Source organism: Leptopilina boulardi, unplaced genomic scaffold, assembly GCF_019393585.1.
Source record: "Leptopilina boulardi isolate dan_hultmark-lab unplaced genomic scaffold, ZJU_Lbou_2.1 LbouV2_305, whole genome shotgun sequence".
Taxonomy (NCBI): Eukaryota; Metazoa; Arthropoda; class Insecta; order Hymenoptera; family Figitidae; genus Leptopilina; species Leptopilina boulardi.
The window spans coordinates 476612-500623 of record NW_026137869.1 but is presented as its reverse complement, the minus strand read 5'-3'; the positions used below and the strand labels follow the sequence as shown (position 1 = coordinate 500623).

Below are 24012 nucleotides of genomic sequence, written 5' to 3'. Positions count from 1 at the left end.
CTATGGTACCCAGTAACTATGGTACCAGTTACTATGGTACCAGTTACTTTGGTGCCATTTAGTATCTGTGGTACCAGTTACTATGGTACCATTTACTATGGTACCTGTTACATTGGTGCCATTTAGTAACTGTGGTACCAGTTACTATGGTACCATTTACTATAGTACCTGTTACTATGGTACCCAGTAACTATGGTACCTGTTACTATGGTACCCAGTAACTATGGTACCAGTTACTATGGTAGCGGTTACTATGGTACCGGTTATGCTATGGTACCCGGGAACTATGGTACCAGTTACTATGGTACCGATTACCCAATGGTATCGGTTTTGTTATGGTACAAGTTACTATGGTACCAGTTACTATGGTGCCATTTAGTAACTGTGGTACCACTTACTATGGTACCTGTTACTATGGTACCCAGTAACTATGGTACCAGTTACTATAGTACCAGTTACTATGGTACCAGTTACTTTGGTGCCATTTAGTATCTGTGGTACCAGTTACTATGGTACCATTTACTATGGTACCTGTTACTTTGGTGCCATTTAGTAACTGTGGTACCAGTTACTATGGTACCATTTACTATAGTACCTGTTACTATGGTACCCAGTAACTATGGTACCAGTTACTATGGTACCGGTTACTATGGTACCAGTTACTATGGTACCAGTTACTATGGTAGCGGTTACTATGGTACCGGTTATGCTATGGTACCCGGAAACTATGGTACCGGTTACTATGGTACCGATTACCTAATGGTGTCGGTTATGTTATGGTACAAGTTACTATGGTACCAGTTACGTTAGTACCATTTAGTAACTGTGGTACCGGTTACTATGGTACCAGTTACTTTGGTGCCATTTAGTAACTGTGGTACCAGTTACTATGGTACCATTTATTATGGTACCTGTTACTGTTTTACCGGTTACTATGGTACCTGTTACTATGGTACCGGTTACTATGAAAACGGTTGTCATGAAAATGGTTACTATAGTAGCGGTTGTCATGGAAACGGTTGCTATGGTAACTGTTACAATGGCAACCGTAGGAGTGAAATCCTTGTTGCTATGCTAATTAATAGTAATTTTTTTAATAAAATTTTTTTTAATTTTTGCTTTTTTCAATTTTTTTTATTATTATTTTATTATTATTTTATTGAAATACAAGGAACCGGAAGCGCATGGGGCAGAGGGAGTAAAGGACGGGGTAGAGGACGCGGGGGCGGCGGTGCGAATTTTTCGGGTTCCGGCGTCGCCCCCGCGAATTATACCCCAGGACTTGAGAGCGTTGCACCAGGATTGCGTGAGGTCGTGAATATTCTTGGCAAGAGAAATCAAATTGGTACTCTCAGTGGGGTTGGTCCACCGCCAGGTACATCAGATACAGATGAAACTGGTGACGAGGAAGAGGGAAACACTCCAAGAAGACCACCAAAACCACTTTATCGAAGATTAATCAGTTATGTGCGTCAGGCGTGGACTGGTGTTAAATTTGCATTAGGTATTTATAAATTTTTTTTTTTCTCAAATTTTAATTTTTATAATATATATATATACACTGTAAAAAAAAATTGTCAATGAGTAAAAATTTTCGGAGTTAAAAATGAATTCCAATAATGAGTAAATATTATAGATTAATTTGACGAGGCATAAAATTAATTCTTGTTGGGAGTTAAAATTACATTACTTTCTTTACAGTGTATATTTTTTATATACAGGATGATGGAAATTTACACAAATTTTTTTTCTGTATCGAATTTTTCTGTATTTGAAAGCAAAAAAAAATTGGTTTAGAAAAAAAAGAAAAAATTTTTTTTAGGAATCCGGTACATTTTGATCAATCTGTATATGAAAATTTATGTATATATGTAAATTATAAAATCAAAATCGCTTTCGATGTCTTAAACCATAATAACCCTTCCTTTTCAATATATCCAGCTGACATGATGTGCGATATAGGTATTTAATTGGCCTGAGCATGATAATTATAGCGCTTTATTAATATTTACAGCATTTTCTTATTTCTAATTTATATGATTAATACAATTTTTTCTTTAGGAATTTTTCTCCGCCCTTATGTAAATTATTCTTTAATCTATTTTCCTTTTTATTCTCACTTATTTAATATTTATAGGAATTTTTACAAAATTAATTTAATATTTATACGTTTTTTTTTAAATTTTAACTTTTTCAATTCTTTGATAAAATTTCTTTTCTTTTTTCTATTTTGCATTTTTTTAACAATTTTAATTAAAAAAATTTTTTTTAACTTTTTTAGTACAATTTTTTGATAACTTAAGTTTTTTTCACCATATTTTAACACACAGTAAATTATGGAATATTATTTTAATATCAAAATGGATTAAAATATAATGCTACGCTTTAGTCCATCAAAAAATTAAAATAATTCATCTAAATATTAAAATTGCATTCAAAAAAGGAATTTAACAACATTTATTTTTTACCAAAAAAAAAATTTAATCCAGAAAATGGATTATTTTAATATTTTATGGTATTATTTTAATCTGAAATGCCTTTTTGATATCTCATACTTTACTGTGATTGGAATTTAATTTTTTATTTCCAAAAGTATATTATTTTATTAAATTTAAAAATAAAAGTTTTTAACTCTTGAAAAATAAAAATTCAATACTTTTTTTTATTTACATCAAAATTTTAGATTCATATTTCTCAATAAATATAAAAAAAAAAAATTTCAAATTAGAATTTTAATAAAATTAATTTTTACTCAGTTTTATTTTTAGCTTCATTTTTCTCTAATTATTTTAATATTTCAAATTTTACTATCCTAAATCTATTTATATTATATTTATAGATTACAATAATTTATTATATTTATTGAAACCTTTGATTATAAATAATGACTAACAGTTTTTTTTTTTTTTTGAAAAATATACAAAAATATAATTATTTTATTAATATATTTATTATATTAATTAATTATAATACAAAAATATATTGCCTTCGAAAATTCTTTTTGATTGGATTTTTTTTTTTTAAACGCATACACCGAATAATAATTATAAAATTGGGGAGTAGAATTCAAAGTCAAAAGTGATAAATAGAGTGGAATCGAAAGAGAAAAAGAGGGGAAGGGGGGAATTTATAGTGGAAAGTAGAACTGTGAGTAAGCGAACCAATTTATTTCAGAAACTTTGAAAATGGTGTGTCCACCTCACATTTAATGGCGTTTCGTGGCGAAGGCTTCAATACAAAAGAGTGTGTGTGTGTACTAAAAAATCAAATACTCCCTAAAAAAAAACCCAATATTCATTTACCATAAAATTTCGTTCATTCACTATTTTTACGTTCAGTAGTGATAGGTTTTCTCACAAATATTTTTTCTTTTTATAAAAAGCCACTAAATTTCGTGTAAAGCAAAAAAATTTGTTATAACCTCAACGAAATATTATAAAAATTTCTACAATCACATATGTAATTTTATTTATATTTTCGTTGGATTAGAAAAAAGTTTCTTTGTACAAATATCAAAAAAAAAAAAATTTTGTTGGATTAAAAAAAAATTTAGTCGTACAAATAAACAAAATTTTCGTTTTATTAAAAAAAAAAGTTTGTTTGTACAAATGACAACCTTTTTCTTTTTACAAAATAAAATATTTTTTTCCCTTGAATTTAAAAAAAATCTTTAATTAAATTTATTTATTTTTTAAAAGTATATATAAATGAAAATTTTAAACTAAATTTGTTTCGAATTAACCAATTTTCCCTCAAGTTTCTCGCAATATCTTCATGTTAAATTTCTTACTTTGATGACCACTAAACTTGCAACTTACGTTTAACTACTGTGCACAAACTTCTTGTAGTAGAAGAAACTTTACCATCTATACAAACTTGTATATAACAAATAAATGAATTGTATATAAAGTAGTAAAAAAAAATAATAATTGCAAAAACAGATTTGCAAAAAAAAATTAATTTTAATTATTATAATTAATTTAGGTTTGTAAAAAAAAAAACTTTTATCGCATGTGAAAGAACTGCATATGTTTTTTTTTTGCCCACAAATTCTGTGGGAAATATGGTGAACGAAAATATCACTGAAAAATCGTAAATAGACACAATGTTAACGTGGAGCTTTGAAAAATTCAGAGTACATTAAAATTCAAACCACAAGTTGGATATAGTACAGGAAATAGCTACTTTGTGCGAAGTCTCCGGTTTACTATGTCAGAGTGTACATACAGTTTTTTTTTTTAATAATCAATTGTAACAGGGCCGCAGGGACAAAATTTTCAAAAAAATGTGAATTTTTTGTTTTTTCATTTTCTCTAAATTTAATTACCCTTTTTGAAATAAACAAAGGAAAAGTAAAAAAAATTCCCTTGAAAATATTTTAAAAACTTTCTTCTGAAGTTTAAAAAAAAAAAAATTGAAATTCTAAAAATACCAAGAATAATTTCAAATGTCAGTGAAAAATATTCTTTGTAAATTGTATAGAAAACTTTCTAAGTATGGTAAAAAGAAAGTTTATTCAAAAAAATGGAAAGTAAAAAAAAATTTTCCAAAGTGATAAATATGAAAATCACGAGTGTAAAGTACTTCATACTATATATTTTACACAACGCGGCTTTTTTCATGAGCAGCAGTTCATGTTTTCAAATTTTTCACAGACTTCACTATCAATGTGGACAGCTAATGAAAATAAATGTTGAACTCACTCTTATGTGTTTGAAAAAAAGAAAAAATTTCCATTTTCCTTTTAACGAGGAAAAAAAAAATTCCACTTTCTTTATCCATTAGGAAAATTCAATTTTTCAAAAATTTCAAAAAAATTTGTTTTTTAAATAAATATAATATTACATTCGTCACGTTATTTCGTCTTTAAAAATATAATTTTTTTCTTTTATAATAATTCTCTCACGTGTGTATATGAAATTTAATTTTTCATTTTTCTCTCTTCTAATAATATATAGCAATCAAGAATTATTTATTCTGAAGATAAATTTATTTCTTTTGTAAAAAATATTTTAACAAATGTTGAAAAAATATTTTTTTATTTTTCTCCCTTAATTACCTTATTTATTATAATATAAAATTATAATTCAATGTAATAATTTTTTTTCATTTTCTTTTTTATCCCTTAATTATTTATAATTCAAATTTTTAATGTAATATAATATTTTGGACATGTAACAAATTGTTCTTATGAAAGGAATTTTTTTTTTTAATTTATTAGTTCCGATTTTGAAAGAAGAAAAGTCATTTATATAAAAAAAAAATTGTATATTCTTTTATATAAGAAAGAAAAAGTGCAGAAGTAAAAAATGTTGGGAATAGATAAGATAAGAAAAAGTTAAATAAAAGAAGATAAAGAAGAAAAAGAAAGTAGAACAAGTCATAAATTTTACATCCGTATTCGTTCTATTTTTAACAATATATATATTTGTGGACTCATAAATATATTGTTTCGGTGAAAATTATTACACACTGTCAATTACAAAAAAAAAAAAAAAATTTATTGTAACAATCTTTATACATATAAATATTTTTGCCAATAATTTCACAAATTGACATTTTGCTGACTCATTTATGTCCGAATTTGTTTTTTTGTCTTCTTTTTTTTTTTACATCAGATACTTGTCAACTTGAAAAAAAAAATACGCAAGTAAGCGTGACTCGATCTAAATATAATCAACGACTGAAACCTCATTTCCTAACAAACTCAATTTATCGAGTCACGACATCGTTATTAAATACTATTAGTGAGAGGTCAGAATTCTATTGGACAGTAGTGGAAATCTAATAATGAAAAAAAAGCTCAGCTGAAAAGTTAATGATCTATTTTTTCACTACGTTTCACATACTTTTAAAAGTGACCCGAAGCTTCATTTTTTTTTTAATTGCTCCTGTCAAATATATAAATTTTCCATTTTATCAAACAAAATTTAATTTTTCATTACTTGATCTTTTCATTTATTTGCAAGACGAATTTTTTTCCATTTTCTATTTTACTAAAACTATTAGATTTTAAAACTATTTTTTTTTTTGCAAAGAAAATATATAAAATAATAAAAAAAAAAAAATATACAATCACACACAGAGAAAAAGAATTCGGTTATCTTCAACAATTTTCTCTGTTTGTGTTAGAAACAACTTTCTTATCTTTGCGAGAGAAGAAAATGAAGTCTCTTTTTTTTACAATTCTCACAAGTAAAACTTGAGTTGCACACACCATCATTCGTTTCCCTCCCCCTCCCCCTCTCTTTTTCCTATTCATTTTTTTCTTTTTTTTCCCCCCAATATATATTCTCGCATCCATTTCCCTTTTTCCCTCATTCTATTTTTCATCATTCTCAATTTAACCATCTCTCTCTCTCTCTCTTTCCTCAAATCCAGATACCAAATTTTTTTTTTTGTATAATAAAACGAAATTTACAAAAAAATGAAACTTTTCTCAAATCTCTCGTTGCATTTTTCTAGTTTTATTCTTTCGTAATCTCGTGCATGCCCTATGCATTCAAAAATATTTCTCTTTTAAAACTCTTCAGAGTGGCTCAAGTGTCCAATATATTTAGATATTAGCAAATTTCTCAGAAAAAATAAGAATTATTTACAAAACAAAAATAAATTAAATAAATAAAACTAATGTTTAAAATAAGAAAATTATTACAACTACCAATCGGTAAAATTAACAAAGATTAAAATTACCAATAAATAAAATTAGCAAAAGTTAAAACTACAAATGATTAAAACTACCAATGCTTAAAATTAGCAAAAATTTAAATTAGCAAAAAATGAAACTACAAATGATTAAAATTAGCAAAGACTGAAAATAACAGTGAATAAAACTACCAATGACTTAAAAAAAAAAAATAAAACTACAAATAATTAAAACTACCAATGCTTAAACTTAGCAAAGATTAAAATTACCAATGACTAAAATTAGCAAAGATTAAAATTAGCAAAAATTGAAACTACAAATGATTAAAATTAGCAAAGACTGAAAATAACAGTGAATATAACTACCAATGACTAAAATTGGCAAAGAATAAAACTACAAATGAATAAAACTACCAATGCTTAAAATTAGCAAAGATTAAAAATACCAATGACTAAAATTAGCAAAGATTAAAATTAACAAAAATTAAAACTACCAATGCTTAAAATTAGCAAAGATTAAAATTACTAATGACCAAAATTAACAAAAATTGAAACTACAAATGATTAAAATTAGCAAAGACTGAAAATAACAGTGAATATAACTACCAATGACTAAAATTGGCAAAGAATAAAACTACAAGTGATTAAAACTACTATTAATTAGAATTAGTAATAATTGAAACTACTAATAATAAAAAATACCAGTAATCAAAATTAGCAAAGATAAAAATTAACAAAGATTGAAACTACCAATGACTAAAATTAGCAAAGATTAAAACTACAAATGAATAAAACTACCAATGCTTAAAATTAGCAAAGATTAAAAATACCAATGACTAAAATTAGCAAAGATTAAAATTAACAAAAATTAAAACTACCAATGCTTAAAATTAGCAAAGATTAAAATTACTAATGACCAAAATTAACAAAAATTGAAACTACAAATGATTAAAATTAGCAAAGACTGAAAATAACAGTGAATAAAACTACCCATGACTAAAATTAGCAAAAATTTAAATTAGCAAAGATTAAAATTAGCAAAAAATGAAACTACAAATGATTAAAATTAGCAAAGACTGAAAATAACAGTGAATAAAACTACCAATTAGCAAAGATTAAAACTACAAATGTATAAAACTACCACTGCTTAAAATTAGCAAAGATTAAAATTACCAATGACTAAAATTAACAAAAATTAAAACTACAAATTTTTAAAATTAGCACAAATTTAAACTACAAATGATTAAAATTAGCAAATGCTAAAAATAACAGTTATTTAAACTACCAATGCTTAAAATTAGCAAAGATTAAAACTACCAATGACTAAAATCAACAAAAGTTAAAACTACAAATAATTAAAACTACTATTGATTACAATTAACAGAAATTGAAACTACCAATGATTAAAAATACCAGTGATTTAAATTAGCAAAGATTAAAATTAACAAAAATTGAAACTACCAATGGCAAAAATTACCAAAAATTAAAACTACCAATAATAAAAATTGCCAAATATTAAATGTACCAGTGATTAAAATTAGCGAAGATAATTTTAAATTTTTTTATTCACAAGAAAAAACATTAAGAATTAAACTTTTTAAATATTTAAAATATTCCTCTCTTAGTTTCTTGATTCAAATTATCTTCTTACTAACTTCTATTTTCTTTTCTTTCTTTTTTTTAAATAATACTTAAATGCAATTTGTCTTTTCACAAGATAATTAAATTGTCATCTAATTTAATTTCAACTAGATACAATATACAATGTATATTGTACAATATATAACTGAATTATTTGCTTGTAGCTTGATCAATATATGATATAATGAAAAAAAAGTTTTTTCATGTAATTTAATTTTTGTTGTTGTTTTTTTTTTATTTAAATTGAACGTAATTTTTTCGCAGACTCCGAATATGAAGAGGAACAAATACCGAGATATCGGCCCGACTCTTTGGCGAGTCTTTGCAGAGCAACTCGATTTACTGAAGCTGAGCTGAAGAGGATATATCGTGGATTCAAAGCCCAGTGCCCCACGGGAGTCGTCCGAGAAGAAACCTTCAAGTGCATCTATTCCCAGTTTTTCCCTCAAGGAGGTAAGTGTGTTGATCGAATCTCACTTCACCTTCTATACCGAGTGTATATATACATAAAAAAAAGATGTTTAAACGACACTATTGCACAATTTACACTCACCAAAAAAAAAGGAAAGGAAAAACTTATTTAAACATTATTTTTATGTTTTCTTTCAAAAAAAAGATAATTTTTTAATACATTTTATTACATTTTTTATTATAAACAAAAAAAAATATTTTTTTTTGTTAATATAATAATTGTGGTACATAATTAACTATTTATAAAAACTTAACAATTCTGACTAAAAACTTGATTGTACTTCTTTTTTTTATACTTTACTTATTGTGTCTGACTGAAAACGACTCGTACTACTGGTAAAATTACAAAAATTACAGAATTTAAAAATTAATATTTACTATTATTACTGTTTTTAAATTAAATTCATTGTGTCTGACTAAAACCGCTTTGTACTACTCGTAAAAATTACAAAAAGTACAAAAAAATTCAAGCCTGACTAAATATTGATTTTTACTACTGATAAAATTACAAAAATTACAAAAATTACAGAATTTAAAAAAAATATTTACTATGACTACTATTTTTTAAATTTTACTTATTGTGTCTGACTAAAACCGCCCTTTACTACTAATAAAAATTAAAAAATAATAAAAATCTTAAGTCTGACTAAATACTAACTTTTACTACTGATAAAATTACAAAAATTAAAAAAATTTTAACCATAAATAATTTCAATTTAATTTATTGTGTCTGACTAAAAACGACTCGTACTACTGGTAAAATTACAAAAATTACAGAATTTAAAACTAAATATTTACTATTATTACTGTTTTTAAATTAAATTCACTGTGTCTGACTAAAACCGCTTTGTACTACTGGTAAAAATTACAAAAAGTACAAAAAATTCAAGGATGACTAAATATTGATTTTTACTACTGATAAAAGTAGAAAAATTACGAAATTATATATAAATATTTATTTTATTACTAATTTTCTAATTTAGTTAGTACGTCTGACTAATAATTGACTTCTACTACTGTCCATAAATTTATTCATTTTGAAAATAGACTTTTACTACTGATAAAATTACAAAAATTATAGAATTTTAAGAAAATATTTACTTTGACTACTGTTTTTTATATTTTACTTATTGTGTCTGACTAAAACCGCGCTTTACTACTGATAAAATGAAAACATAGAAATCTAAGTCTGACTAATTATTGATTTTTACTACTAATAAAATTACAAAAATTACAGAATTTTTAAGTATAAATATTTTCTATTTTATTTATTGTGTCTGACTAAAACCGCCTTGCACTACTGATAAACTTCAAATTTAAAAAATTTTAAGTATGACTAAATATTTACTTTTACTACTGGTAAAATTACAAAAATTACAGTATTTCAAACTAAATATTTACTATTATTACTGTTTTTAAATTAAATTCATTGTGTCTGACTAAAACCGCTTTATACTACTGGTAAAAATTACAAAAAGTACAAAAAATTCAAGCCTGACTAAATATTGATTTTTACTACTGATAAAAGTAGAAAAATTACAAAATTATATATAAATATTTATTTTATTACTGATTTTCTAATTTAGTTATTACGTCTGACTAATAATTGACTTCTACTACTGTCCAACATTACTAAAATTTTAAGACCGACTAAATACTGACTTTCACTACTGATAAATAAATAAAAAAAATTACATAATTTAAAAGTAAATATTTACTATGTTTACTATTTTTCTATTTTATTTATTGTGTCTGACTCAAACCGCCTTGCACTACTGATAAAATAATAAAAATTTACAAAAAATTTTAGTCTGGCTAAATACTGACTTTTACTAATGATGCAATTACAAAAAAAATTATTCAATTAATTTTTCTATTCTATTCATTGTGTCTGACTAAAACCGCCTTACACTACTGGTAAAATTATAAAAATTACAAAAATCTTAAGTCTGACAAATACTGACTTTTACTACTGATGAAATTTTAGTTATTATGTCTGACTAAACATTGACTTCTACTACTATTCATTTAGTTTATTTATTTCGTCTGACGAAAACGAGCTTTTACTACTGATAAAAATTTTATAAATTAAAAAATTATTTCTACATATTTTCTTAGACTACTGATTTATTTTTAAAAATTTAATCATTATGTCTCACTAAACATTGACTTTTGCTACTGGTGAAATTAAATTTCAAATTTAATAAAAAAAATGGATATAATCAAATGTAAAATAAAAAAAAAAGTATTTTTCTCTTTATACTCAAAAAAAAGAAAACCTTTTTAAACACAATATCATCTTGGCAAGAGATGAAAAGCTCAAATATTTGAAAATAACTTTCGAATTGAAGGATCACTTTCTAAATCCTAGATATAATATTTATTTTTATACAAAAACCAAATCATTTCCGATTTTCGGATTCCTAAACATTCTTTATTCCCACGCGCCTTTTTATATTGAAATTCACAAAATCTCACATTTCAATTATTGAATATATAAGAATTTTTTCTTTCAATATAAAAAATATTCTTAATTGCAAAAAATTATAAATAAAAATTAGAATTAAAATTTAAATTTAAATTTAAAAATATTATCACAATATTGTATTTAATGAAAATATATTTATTTTTATTTGCAAAATACAACTGCGGTAAAGAAATAAAAAAAAAAAAATTGTTCATTATAAAATAAGGAGAGAGTGAAAATTTTATATCGTCTTCTCAGGGAAATATAAGAATATATCTTTAAATGTACTCTTGAACGAACAATGTCACTTTTGTAAAATGACTTGAGAAAAAGAGAGAGAGAGAGAGAGACATTAAATCCTCAATTTAATAAGAGTGCTAATAAAGTCAATTCTAAGGGAAGGAGGGTAAACCCCCCCCCCTCCCTCCCATCCCCCTTTCTTTCGCTAACTCTTGCAATGAATAAAAAAAAGTTAGTTCCACTTTGAAAACTTTTATTTTCATTTATATAAATGAATAAATTATGAACAATTTGTTCTTTTATTATTTAGGTTTATTTAATCGATCCTTAATTTTTTTTCCTGATCTTTTTTTCTGTTAAATTGTATTTCTTTTTAGTCTTCTTCACTTCGTGAAATCATGACTTTATTTTTTTTTTTATTATTTTAGTATTATTTACTATTTATTATTTTTTATTTATTATTTATTACTTATTATTTTTTATTTATTATTTATTACTTATTATTTTTTATTTATTATTTATTACTTATTATTTTTTATTTATTATTTATTATTTATTATTTATTACTTATTATTTATTATTATTTATTAGTATTTTGACAGTTTTTTTTTGGTTTTAATTTTAATTTTTTATTTTAATAAACAGCATTATATTTTAATTCATTTTAGTATTAAAATAATACTCCACAATTTAGTGTGTATGTAAACAATAAACTGCTGATTACATGATTTCGCTCGATCAGTTTTCTTTCATTTCAATACATTTTCGCTACTTTTTTTTCATTTTTTTTTTTTTTTGTTTTTTTTGGTTACTTTCTTTCGTGCTTTAGCAGTAAATTTGAGCAACCCTCTAAATGTACATACGTGATGCGATTTCAATTCTCGATATAGCATGACCACCCCCTATTCTCCCCCCTCTCTCTCTCTCTTCACAGTTCACTTCCGGTATTGGGCGTCATAAAAAGTATATTCCACCACTGTATTTTATCTCATATATATATATGTATACAAAAAAAAGCCACATTTGCTGACAGGTAATCTTTCACACCCACTAAACAAGGTACAACAATGATGGCTTTACTGAAATTCTTTTCTCATAACGCAAATTTCATTATATATATACAGTAAGATTATTTGACTATGAATCACCCCCAATATAGTGTTAAAGTTTATGAAGACTTTAGTATATTTTAATTTGGAAATATGCAACCCGGTTTACAGAGAAGTTTGAAAAAAACATTAAACAGGAGTCATTTTTAAATTTGCCGCTTGAAATTGGATGCGCGCGATGATTTAAGTCATCACGTGATAGCAGAAAAGGCAAGTTGGAAACCATTTTGGTTATACGAAATCAAAACATAACCCCAAATAATCATCGTATTTGACATTATTAATAAAAAACAAATAGAAATAAAAAATAAATAGTCATTAGAAGATTATAATAATGATAAAAAAGTTAAAATAAAAATTTAGTGAAAAAGTGTTTGGCAATTTTATCTACATAGTGTGATGTGGAAGAGAAATATTATGTGTCTGAAACAATGTTTGTCGGAATTATTTATTTATTTATTTATCATAAAATAGTCCGATTGTATTCTTTCAAATCAGCAAATAAATGATTAATTCATAATTTCAGTTGTGTAGTTTCTAACCGTATTTTTTTCGTTGTTTTCGAATAAATAAATAATTTATTGTGAATTAGGTCAAAATTTCTTGTAGAATACCTTGTGACACTGTTGACTTTATACTAATTTTTAATCAAATTCTTTAGAGTTTATCCATTTTTCAATTAAAAAATTTTTTTTCAATAAATAATTCCGACAAACATTGTTTCAGACACATAATATTTCTCTTCTACATCACACTATGTAGATAAAATTGCCAAACACTTTTTCACTAAATTTTTATTTTAACTTTTTTATCATTATTATAATCTTCTAATGACTATTTATTTTTTATTTCTATTTGTTTTTTATTAATAATGTCAAATACGATGATTATTTGGGGTTATGTTTTGATTTCGTATAACCAAAATGGTTTCCAACTTGCCTTTTCTGCTATCACGTGATGACTTAAATCATCGCGCGCATCCAATTTCAAGCGGCAAATTTAAAAATGACTCCTGTTTAATGTTTTTTTCAAACTTCTCTGTAAACCGGGTTGCATATTTCCAAATTAAAATATACTAAAGTCTTCATAAACTTTAACACTATATTGGGGGTGATTCATAGTCAAATAATCTTACTGTATATTTTTTTTGTCGTCGCTCCATATAAATATTAGAATATGAAAACGAAAATGTTTCGCTCTTTTTAGGAAGTTTAAAATATTCACAAATATGAAAGAATTTTTTTTTAAAATAAGAAACTATTTTAAATTAAGTTAAATAAATAATTAATTAATTAATACTTTTATAATAATAAAAATAATAATAATAGTAATAATAATAATAATAATAATAATAATAATAAAAATAAAAATAATGAAAATAGTAACAATAATAAAGTAATAAAACTTTAGTTTTAAAAAAAAATAAAGTATTAACTAGAAAAAAAAATCTTTGTTTATATAGTCATAAAAATTAACTCAAGAAGTCGGGAAGAATTCCTTATAGCGAGTAGTAAAAAAAAAACAAAGTACAATAAATCAGACGGTCGAGCATATTATTTACGGTGTTCCCTTAATTAAAGCCGAATCCGTAAGTTATAACGCTTAATTAGATTCTTCCTTCACTCTCGTTAATCTAGATCTTTTTTCAACATAAAAGTACCGTGTGCTTTTCTTTTCACTTTTTTTTTGTTTTTGTTTTTTTTTTTATGTAAACTAAACAAAATAAGGTTGATTTTTATTAACCCACAATCGTCACACTCCAAAAAATACATTTTCACAAAAAGTCAATTTAAATTGGATAAAATAAAATAACAATTTTCTTTTATTTTTAATAAATAATTAATCTAAAAAAAAAATAAAAATTTATTGAAATTATAAGTGAAGTGCTTTTTTTCTCGATGTTTGGGAAAAAAAATCCTTGAGAATTCTCAATTCAAAAAAGAAAAAAAAAAAAAAATGTAGAAAATTTGAACACGACATGAAACGAATAAAGAGGATAAATTCCATTGGGGGATTTTAAGCGCATGACCTAAATTATATGTTGTGTGATTTGGGTAGATATATAGTGTGTGTTTAAAGGCGCAGCATGTACCTAACAGACGTTCTCCAAGCATACATATATATACAAGTCACTATCTCCATTGTTTCCTGTTCAATTCCATTGGCTTCCTCTTCTACATACAAGAGAGTTTATAATAAATTTAAGATCATTCCAAAGACTGGAATCTTATCGTAAACAAGATACAAAAGTTTACCCTCCATACCAATGATGCTGTTTAAAAAAAAACTTAAAAAGGCAAAAGCTTAGCTGTGTCATGAAAAAATTATTCTAAAAAAATATTGAGAAACAAAAATTAATATTAAATTAATTAATTCAGACACTAATTCAAATAAATTTAATTTTTTTTTACTAATTTCTAGTTTTATATAATATAATAGTAAAATATAATAGTAAAAATAATATAATAGTAGTAAAAAAAATAGTAAAAATAATATAATAAGAGTAAAATATAATACTAAAAATAATATAATAGTAGTAAAATATAATACTAAAAATAATATAATTGTAAAATATATTACGTCTGACTAATAATTGACTTCTACTACTGCCAATATGTTTTATTTATTGTGTCTGACTAAAACCGCCTTGCACTACTGGTAAAATAACAAGAATTACAAAATTTTTCAGTCTGACTATAAATATTTACTTGTACTACTGATAAAGTTACAAAAATTAAAGAATTTTTTTACCTTATTCTATCACTATGCGGTTTTATATTTTCTGACTAAAACCGCCTTGTACTACTGATAAAATTTAAAAAATTACTAAAATTTTAAGTCCGACTAAACACTGACTTTTACTACTGATAACTTTACAAAAAATTACAGAATTTTAAAATAATTATTTACTATGTCTAATGCTTTTATATTTTATTTATTGTGTCTGACTAAAACCGCCTTACACTACTGATGTTTAAAAAATACAAAATTTTTATGTCTGACTAAATATTGCCTTTTACTAATGATACAATTACAAAAATTAAATTAATTAATTTTTATATTTTATTTATTATGTCTGACTAAAACCGCCTAGCACTACTTATAAAATTTAAAAAATCTTAAGTCTGACTAAAATCGCCTTGTACTACTGGTGAAAATTACATAAATTACAAAAATTTTAAGTCTAAATAAATATTTATTTTTACTACTGATAAAATTACAAAAACTACAAAATTTTTAACTAAATATTTACTATGATTATATTGTTTTTATATTTTATTTATTGTGTCTGACTAAAATCGCCATGAACTACTGGTAAAATGACAAGGAATAAAAAATATTAATTCTAACTAAATATTTATTTTTACTACTGATAAAATTACAAAAACTATAGAATTTTTAACTAAATATTTACTATGATTATACTGTTTTTATATTTTATTTATTGTGTCTGACTAAAACCGCCTTGTACTACTGATAAAATTTTTAAAAAATACAAAAAATCTTAAATCTGACTGAATACTGACTTTTACTACTGATAAAATTTTAGTTATTGCGTCTGACTCAACATTGACTTCTACTACTGTTCATATATTTTATTTATTTCGTCTGACGCAAATGCTGTATAAAAAAAGAAAAAAAACCTTAAAGCAAAAGCTTCAATGAAAAAATTATTCTAAAAAAATATTGAGAAACAAAAATTAATATTAAATTAATTAATTCAGATACTAATTTAAAAAAAATTTAATTTTCTTTACTAATTCCTACTTTTATATAATATAATAGTAAAATATAATACTAAAAATAATATAATAGTAGTAAAATATAATAGTAAAAATAATATAATTGTAAAATATAATATTAAAAATAATATAATAGTAAAAATAAGAAAATAGTTAAAATAATGTAATAGTATTAATAATATAATATGCAAAAATAATAATTTTAATTTGTAATTTTTAATTTTTTTACTTAAAAAAAATTTAATATTAAATATTTTTTGTAATAATTTTATTATTGTTTTTAATAACGATAATTTTTATTGTTACAGCAAACGCAAGCCAGTATGCCCATTACGTTTTCAACACTTTGGACCAGGATCATAGCGGACTTTTGAGCTTTGAGGTGAGTCCTCTTTATTTGACCACTTAAGAAAATTCCCATCCTCTATCGTTTATTATCCCTCATATATATATACTCACTGATGGTAGACTTTATTTGCTCCTCTCTCGTATATATATTTGCCGTTTGTAGCCATTCCATAATGCCAAGCATCATGCCACTTGTATATAAACGTGAGTTGAAACTAAGTAAATAATTTATAGACTGCAACTTTATAAATTATTAGCATATGCAAATAAAAGTAAATATTTTCTTTAAAATAAACTCAACCACACATATTTTCATTTACTCTTCTCTCTTTCTCTCTTATATTCTTCTTCTTCCTCTTCTTTTGTTTATATACTTTTTATTGTATTTCTTTCATTTCTTTACTTAGCTTCAATTTAATTTTCTTATTACCACACTTTTTAATAAGAAAAACTTTTCTTGTTAATACTTTGCTTATTCAATTTTTTTTTTTTTTGTAAATTTTTTATTTCAAAATGTTTATTATGAAAAAATAATACTCCAAAAGAAAATCAAATTTTTATAGGAGTTAAAAATTTAATTTTGTAACAAATAATAATTAATAAATAATAAATAATAAAAAAAATAATAAATAGACAAATAATAATTATTGAAAATAGATAATAATAAACAATAAGAGCCCACTTGGAAAGATTCCCCGGAAAGTTCCCCCTGGAGGTTCTATCAGAATTCCACCGGAATTTCCAACGTAATTCCGTCGGAATTCCATCGGAGTTCCAAAGAATTTCCGATGGGATTCCGACGGAGTTCCGACGGAATTACGATTAATTTTTTCAAAATTTTTAGAGTCCTAATTCCGTCGGAATTCCGTCAGAATCAAAGAAAATTAAAATGCATTAAAATAAGCTGCAACGCTTATTATTTTAATCTAATTTTGCTTATTTTAATACCAAAATGGATTAAAATAATAAGCGTTGCATCTTATTTTAATACCTTATAATTTTCTGTGATTCTGACGGAATTCCGACGGAATTAGGACTCTAAAAATTTTGAAAAATTTAATCAGAATTCCGTCGGAACTTCGTCGGAATCCCATCGGAAATTTTTTGGAATTCTGACGGAATTAGGACTCTAAAAATTTTGAAAAAATTAATCGGAATTCCGTCGGAACTTCGTCGGAAACCCATCGGAAATTTTTTGGAATTCTGATGGAATTTCGACGGAATTACGTTGGAAGTTCCGGCGGAATTCTGATAGAACCTCCAGAGGGCACTTTCCGGGGAATCTTTCCAAGTGGGAGATAGTAGGGAATAATAATAAATTATTTATAACTAAGTATATATAAATAAATAAATTAATAATAATAATAATAATAATAATAATAATAAAAATAATAATGATAATAATAATAATAACAAATGGTAATAAATGATAATAAATAGTACGAAATATTACGAAATAATAATAAATAATATTAAATAATTATAAATAATACTAAATAATAATATTAATTATAGCAATATTGAAAATCAATACCAGTATTAATAATAATAATAATAGTAATCACGTGTAATAAAATAACGAACGATACTTATCGATATCTTTATTATAGCGATAAATATGAGAATTTCCGCATTGCGTGCAAAAAGCACTAATTTCTGTTCTATAATTATGTAATTAAATAAATCCGCAAAGCAAAATTATATATATATATAGTATATAGTTGCTGGTAAATTATATAATGGAATATACACAAACATTGACTCAATACACACACACACATACATAACCAAAAGTGCAACACACGCTATATTAAACGCTCAAGTGAGAAAAAAAAGAAGTGAGCGTAATTTATAATTCTCGGCGAAAAAATCCTTTTCATATACTGACACTTACAGATTCATGGAAATTATTTTTCAAGTAAATGTGAAATTCTTTTTTTTTTTTTGCCCCCGCATCTTATATAAACGTGATTCTGTTCTTCAAAGCATTTTCTTTTTTTTTTTCTTCTCTTTTTTTGGAAAAAAAATAACGACCACCCTGGGAATGATAAAGAAAGCCAACATGAAGTACCCTCTTAATTAACCGAAAATTTTTATATTACTTTTTAAAAGTTGTGGAATGAAATATGGTTTAGTTTTTTTTTCTTTTTTCTTCTTAAACCATTTTTACATTTTCTTAGTTTCATTTCCCTGTTGGATAGATTTACAAATAATTTCACTACAAAGGAAATATAATTTCGAAATTAAAATTTTTTTTAAGAATTATATATATTTTTTTAAATTATTAAAAAAAATAATAATAATAATACAATAATTATTATTTATAAATATTTATAGATAGATTTATTTCATTGATGGTACAATATGTTTTACATTTTTATAATTAAAATCGAATTATAAATATTTGTAAATATTACTAATATAAATATTTATATTATAAATAATACTTAATTAAATTTTTTTTTGGTATTTTATTCTAAATGCAAATATTTTTAAATAAATAAAATATTCGTAAATTTAGAATTACAGTTGTTTTTTATTCTTTCATTTAGAAATGATGAATATATTAGCATATATTTTAAATATTTGCATAATTTAAAAAATTCAATTCAATAGATAAATATCAATTTTTGCTAATTTAAAATAATTTAAATTTTTTTCTTTGTAAAATTTTTTCCTATTTTTCAACAAAAGTCTTATTTAATCCGCCTTTAAATTTGTCCAATCTATGCAATTTTTCTTTTATGATTCTTAACTTTAATAAACGTTACTGTATATATCTATATATATATATATAAAAATGGGTGAAAAATTCTATCGACACACACATGATGTCCCTAAAGGGTAGTTTCTATAAAAGTGGATGATACTTATGGATTTACGGCTTCACATAAAGCTAAGAAATATATATCCCAAACGTATATTCTGAAGGGTGATATTCGTCAAGAAGCTGAAAGGTCCAATCCATTTGTTATACTCGTAAATATATTGTTATTATATTCGATTTTTTTCCCTTTTTTTTTGTATTTTTTTGATCTCAATTTTCTATTTTAGATGAAAATATATAATTTTCCATAATAATAATGGTATATACACAAAATATGCATATATGCATAAAGCATTAAATATTAAATAGCTAAGTAATTAAGAACAAAATTCTCTCAAAATACTATATATATATAGAATATGTCCCTTTTAAAATTATTATTATTATTATTATTATTATAAATATTATAGTTGCCATTTAAAATTATAGTTGGCTATTTTAGTTAAACGCTTTTAAAAAAAAATATTTAATTTTCTTTTTTATTTAAAAAATTTATAAAATTAATATAAATAAAAAAATATAAATTTAAATAATGCAAATTGATAATTTTGCACTATAAACAGTAACAAGGGTAATTTTTTTTTTTTTATTTTTTTTTTTTTGGAGGAAAAAAAAAAGTATTTTTGAAAAAGTGGATTGAACGCGTGAAAAAGCGGATAATTACGATGTGACGTAATTAACAGGGATTGTACTTTTTATAATTAGCCCTGTGAGAAAAGAGGTTGTTTGTACTCTTTTTTTAATCCACAATAAGGTTTGTGCACTCTCGTTTAATTAGGATCTATATACCTTAGTGACTTTTACTCACGCAAACAATTTCAATATTTTAATTGATATCGAAGTCACACCTGTGCGCCACATATGCAAACTGTTAATATGAAATTATATTTTTGATTAAATAAAAAATTAAAAAAAAAACAAATAATAATAATATAAATTATTATTATAAGAAAATAAATTATTATTATTATTATTATTATTATTATTATTATTATTATTATTATTATTATTATTATTATTATTATTATTATTTTTATTATTATTATTATTATTATTTAATAATAATAATAATTATTATTATAATTTCCTTTTATTATTTTTAAATAAAAATTAATTTTTGATAATATTTATTTTTATACGAAAGTAATAAAATAAAGGAAGTAAAATAATTTTTATGTGCAATGAAATTGAAAATATGATTAGTTGAATTTTCTTTTTTTTCCACTTTTAATCGCATAGTGTAAAAATTATGCGAGTCAATAAAAATGATTGTTAATTTAAAAAATAGTAAAGAAAGAAAATAAATGTAGGCTTTATCATAATAAAGTCATTGCGAGCATCATCTTGTTAACTAATTTTATTCGTTCATTGAAAATTCAAACAGTCGACGAGTTTTTTAATCTCATTATATTACAACACGAAAGGTGAAAAAGTGCAAGCACATCGTATTCGATTGCACATTTTGAATAAAAAATATCTATCTTGCATTTTGATCTATAAATAAAAAAATAATTTTTTTATTCAAATATATAAATAATTTTAATTTTTTTAAATTTTACATTTAAAAAAAAAAATTGGAAACAAAATTCAAAAATGGAAATTAAAATATTTTATTAAAATAAAAACGATGGGAGATGTTATCATTAAAAAAAAAATAGTTGAAAATAATTTTACTCTCGTTCATGCAAAAAATGTCATTAACGAAACGAAAGGAGGGATTTATTGACAACGCTCTCTACATGGAAATTTAATTAATAAAATAAAAAAAAAAATAAATAAAAGCATAGACTTGTATTTTCTCAAATTCCTTTGAGCGAAACTTTGCCTGAAACGCGAAATAAATATATAAATATATATATGGAGAGAGAAATTGATTTTCGATAATTTTGAAATATCCAACAAGTTCATATAAGATAATGTTACATAATAAATAATAAATTAATACAGAAATATAATCTAATAATAGTTTGACAACAATATTCATATAATAAATAATAAATTATCATTGAAATATTATTCTAATAATAATTTTCCATATATGACAAATAATATATTTCAAAAGTTAAATTTAGAATTATACTGTATAAATTCATGAAAAACATATTGTTTTGGCACCTGGATATCAAATTATATTGATATATCATAATTTGCATCTATTTTCAAGTAAATCCAATAATTGAAACTAGAATAAAAAGAATTTTTTGTTTGTTTACCTCAAATAATTATTATTTATCAAAATTATTATTTACCAAATATTTATTTATTAAATAATTATTTCACAAATATTTACTTATAAAATAATTATTTATTTGAAAAAAATATTTATCAAATAAATATATATATATATTTTGAGTATCAATTATTATTTATTAATTTAAATCAATTAAATAATTAAATAAAAGAGAATTGTCGATTAAAAAAAAAAAGTGTTTAATTATCTTAACGATAACAATGGAAATGTGTAAAGTGAATTAATTAAAATAATGTAAAATTTAATTATTAACTATATTATTCATTCAATGTTTGGAATTTAAATTCACTGTCTATATATTTGATGCGGCACTTTTGAAAGAAGAGAACAAAATGACTCGTTGAATAAAACCATTCAATTTGCGCGGATTTTGAAAGCTTATCGCTTGAATCATGTGATATTGTCATTTAATCGAATTTCACGATTGTCATTGAGGCAGGAATATATCCACTAGAAATACCTTGATTCCGATACTCGATTCTCTTCTAGGACTCTTTGGGATAAAGTTACTAACAAAGCTCTCACACTCTTGACATAATCACACGTATAGTGTATTTTGACACAATACTAAATATATATATATATATATATATATACATTGATATGTAAAATTCTATGTAGGAAATTTGTACAATTTTAATAATTGTTTTCATTTTTTAATTTCAATATTTTAATTTCAATATTTTAATTTTAATATTGTAATTTAAAATTTTTATTTCTCTCTAAATTTGAATTAGTTAAAAATAACTAATTTTGATGGAAAAAATTCAGTCACTGATTAAAATAGTTTTCTACTAAACATTTTAGTTGAAAATAACGAATTATTAGTTATGCCAAATAAAATTATGCCAAAAATAACTAAAATAATAACTACTTCCAATTAGTCAAATTTCACTAATTTTTTCAATTACTTTTCCATTTAAAAATTTAGTAAATTTTTTTACTGATTAATTATTTTTTTACTAATAATTTATTATTTACCAATAATTAGTTATTTTTTTTTTTTTTTTACTAAATTGCAGAAGCAAAAAGTCAAAAATTAATTTTTTTTATAATTCAGATTTAAAGAGTTAATTTTGTTATAATTAATATCGACTTTCAATATTTTTCAATAAATAATTACAAAAGGGCAAACTTTCATATACTTGAAACTTTCCAAATTTTGTGTTTTACCTCTAAAATTTTCAACGAAACTTTAATTTAATTAGAAAGCACTTTAAAATCAAAGCAAAATAATATTGTTTCTGGGAATTAATTAGAGAAACAAGGTCGAACTACAATATTGTGTATAAAACATTTTTTTTTCTCACATCTCAAATTTTGTTTTTAATTACTATTTTCTAAATAATTTTTTTAAATCCTTTATTAAAAATTTTCTTTTTAAATACTTTTTTTTTAAAGAATTTTTCCTATCACTATTAACTTATCGAATTCAAAGTAAAATATATACTTTACAGGAAAACTTTTACATTAACTTTATAGATGTTTAATGAATTAACAAAGTTTTTGTTTTACTGATGTGAAAGTTCAATAATTGATGGTGTATATATATATAGTAAGAAATTTATTGAACTAAGAAAGTTTCACGAACATCAGAATATCGTTGATGCGATAGTATATATCTATATATATATATATATATAGAGTAAAATTAAATCAAATTACTACCGCGCGTACAACATTCATGAACTTAAGGACAGTATACATGAGAATGCTCTTTCATCCTTTAACGCTTTTGCCATCCCGGATACAATCTTCCCATGCAAATCACAGACACGTCGACTTGCGAGAGCAGTATTATGCGATTTACTTCAGTTCTCAAATTATATACCATTAAATGATGGCTGAGGTATATACTTTCATTAAAAGATTTTCAAACTTTATCAAACAATAAACTTGATTAGTTTTCAAATAATTATAAACGAGAAAAGACCAAAAAAAAACAGACAAAAAACAACATTTTTTAAAATTGTTGTCAAAAAAAAATGTATTATTTATTATATTTATTTAAAAAAATTCTATTATTAGTAGAACAAATCAATGTGAAGTCAGACAAAGTCATTTTTTAATAGAATTAAATGGGTAAAGTATTTTAAGTAGTATCAGTAAATTAATAATCAGCCAATGTGAATTTTACTCTTTAATTTTGTCTAAACATTATTTTAAGTGGTACAAGTCAATGAAGGAACAGCCGAAATATAATTTCAATTGTAATCTTTCCTAAATAGTACTTTTTTAGTAGATAATATTTTTTTTGTTACTTATTGTCA

The 24012-nt window shown here is 23.5% G+C and overlaps 1 protein-coding gene across 1 annotated transcript in view; it reads left to right on the top strand.

The window, feature by feature from the left end:
• The window catches only part of LOC127283037 (Kv channel-interacting protein 4-like), a 46761-nt gene that overhangs the window by 3955 nt on the left and 18794 nt on the right, over positions 1-24012 (top strand). The window contains exons 3-5 of the mRNA XM_051307690.1: positions 1172-1504; positions 8551-8739; positions 16625-16698. Coding sequence (XP_051163647.1) covers positions 1172-1504; positions 8551-8739; positions 16625-16698 — 596 coding nt within the window. The remainder of the gene's footprint in view (positions 1-1171; positions 1505-8550; positions 8740-16624; positions 16699-24012) is intronic.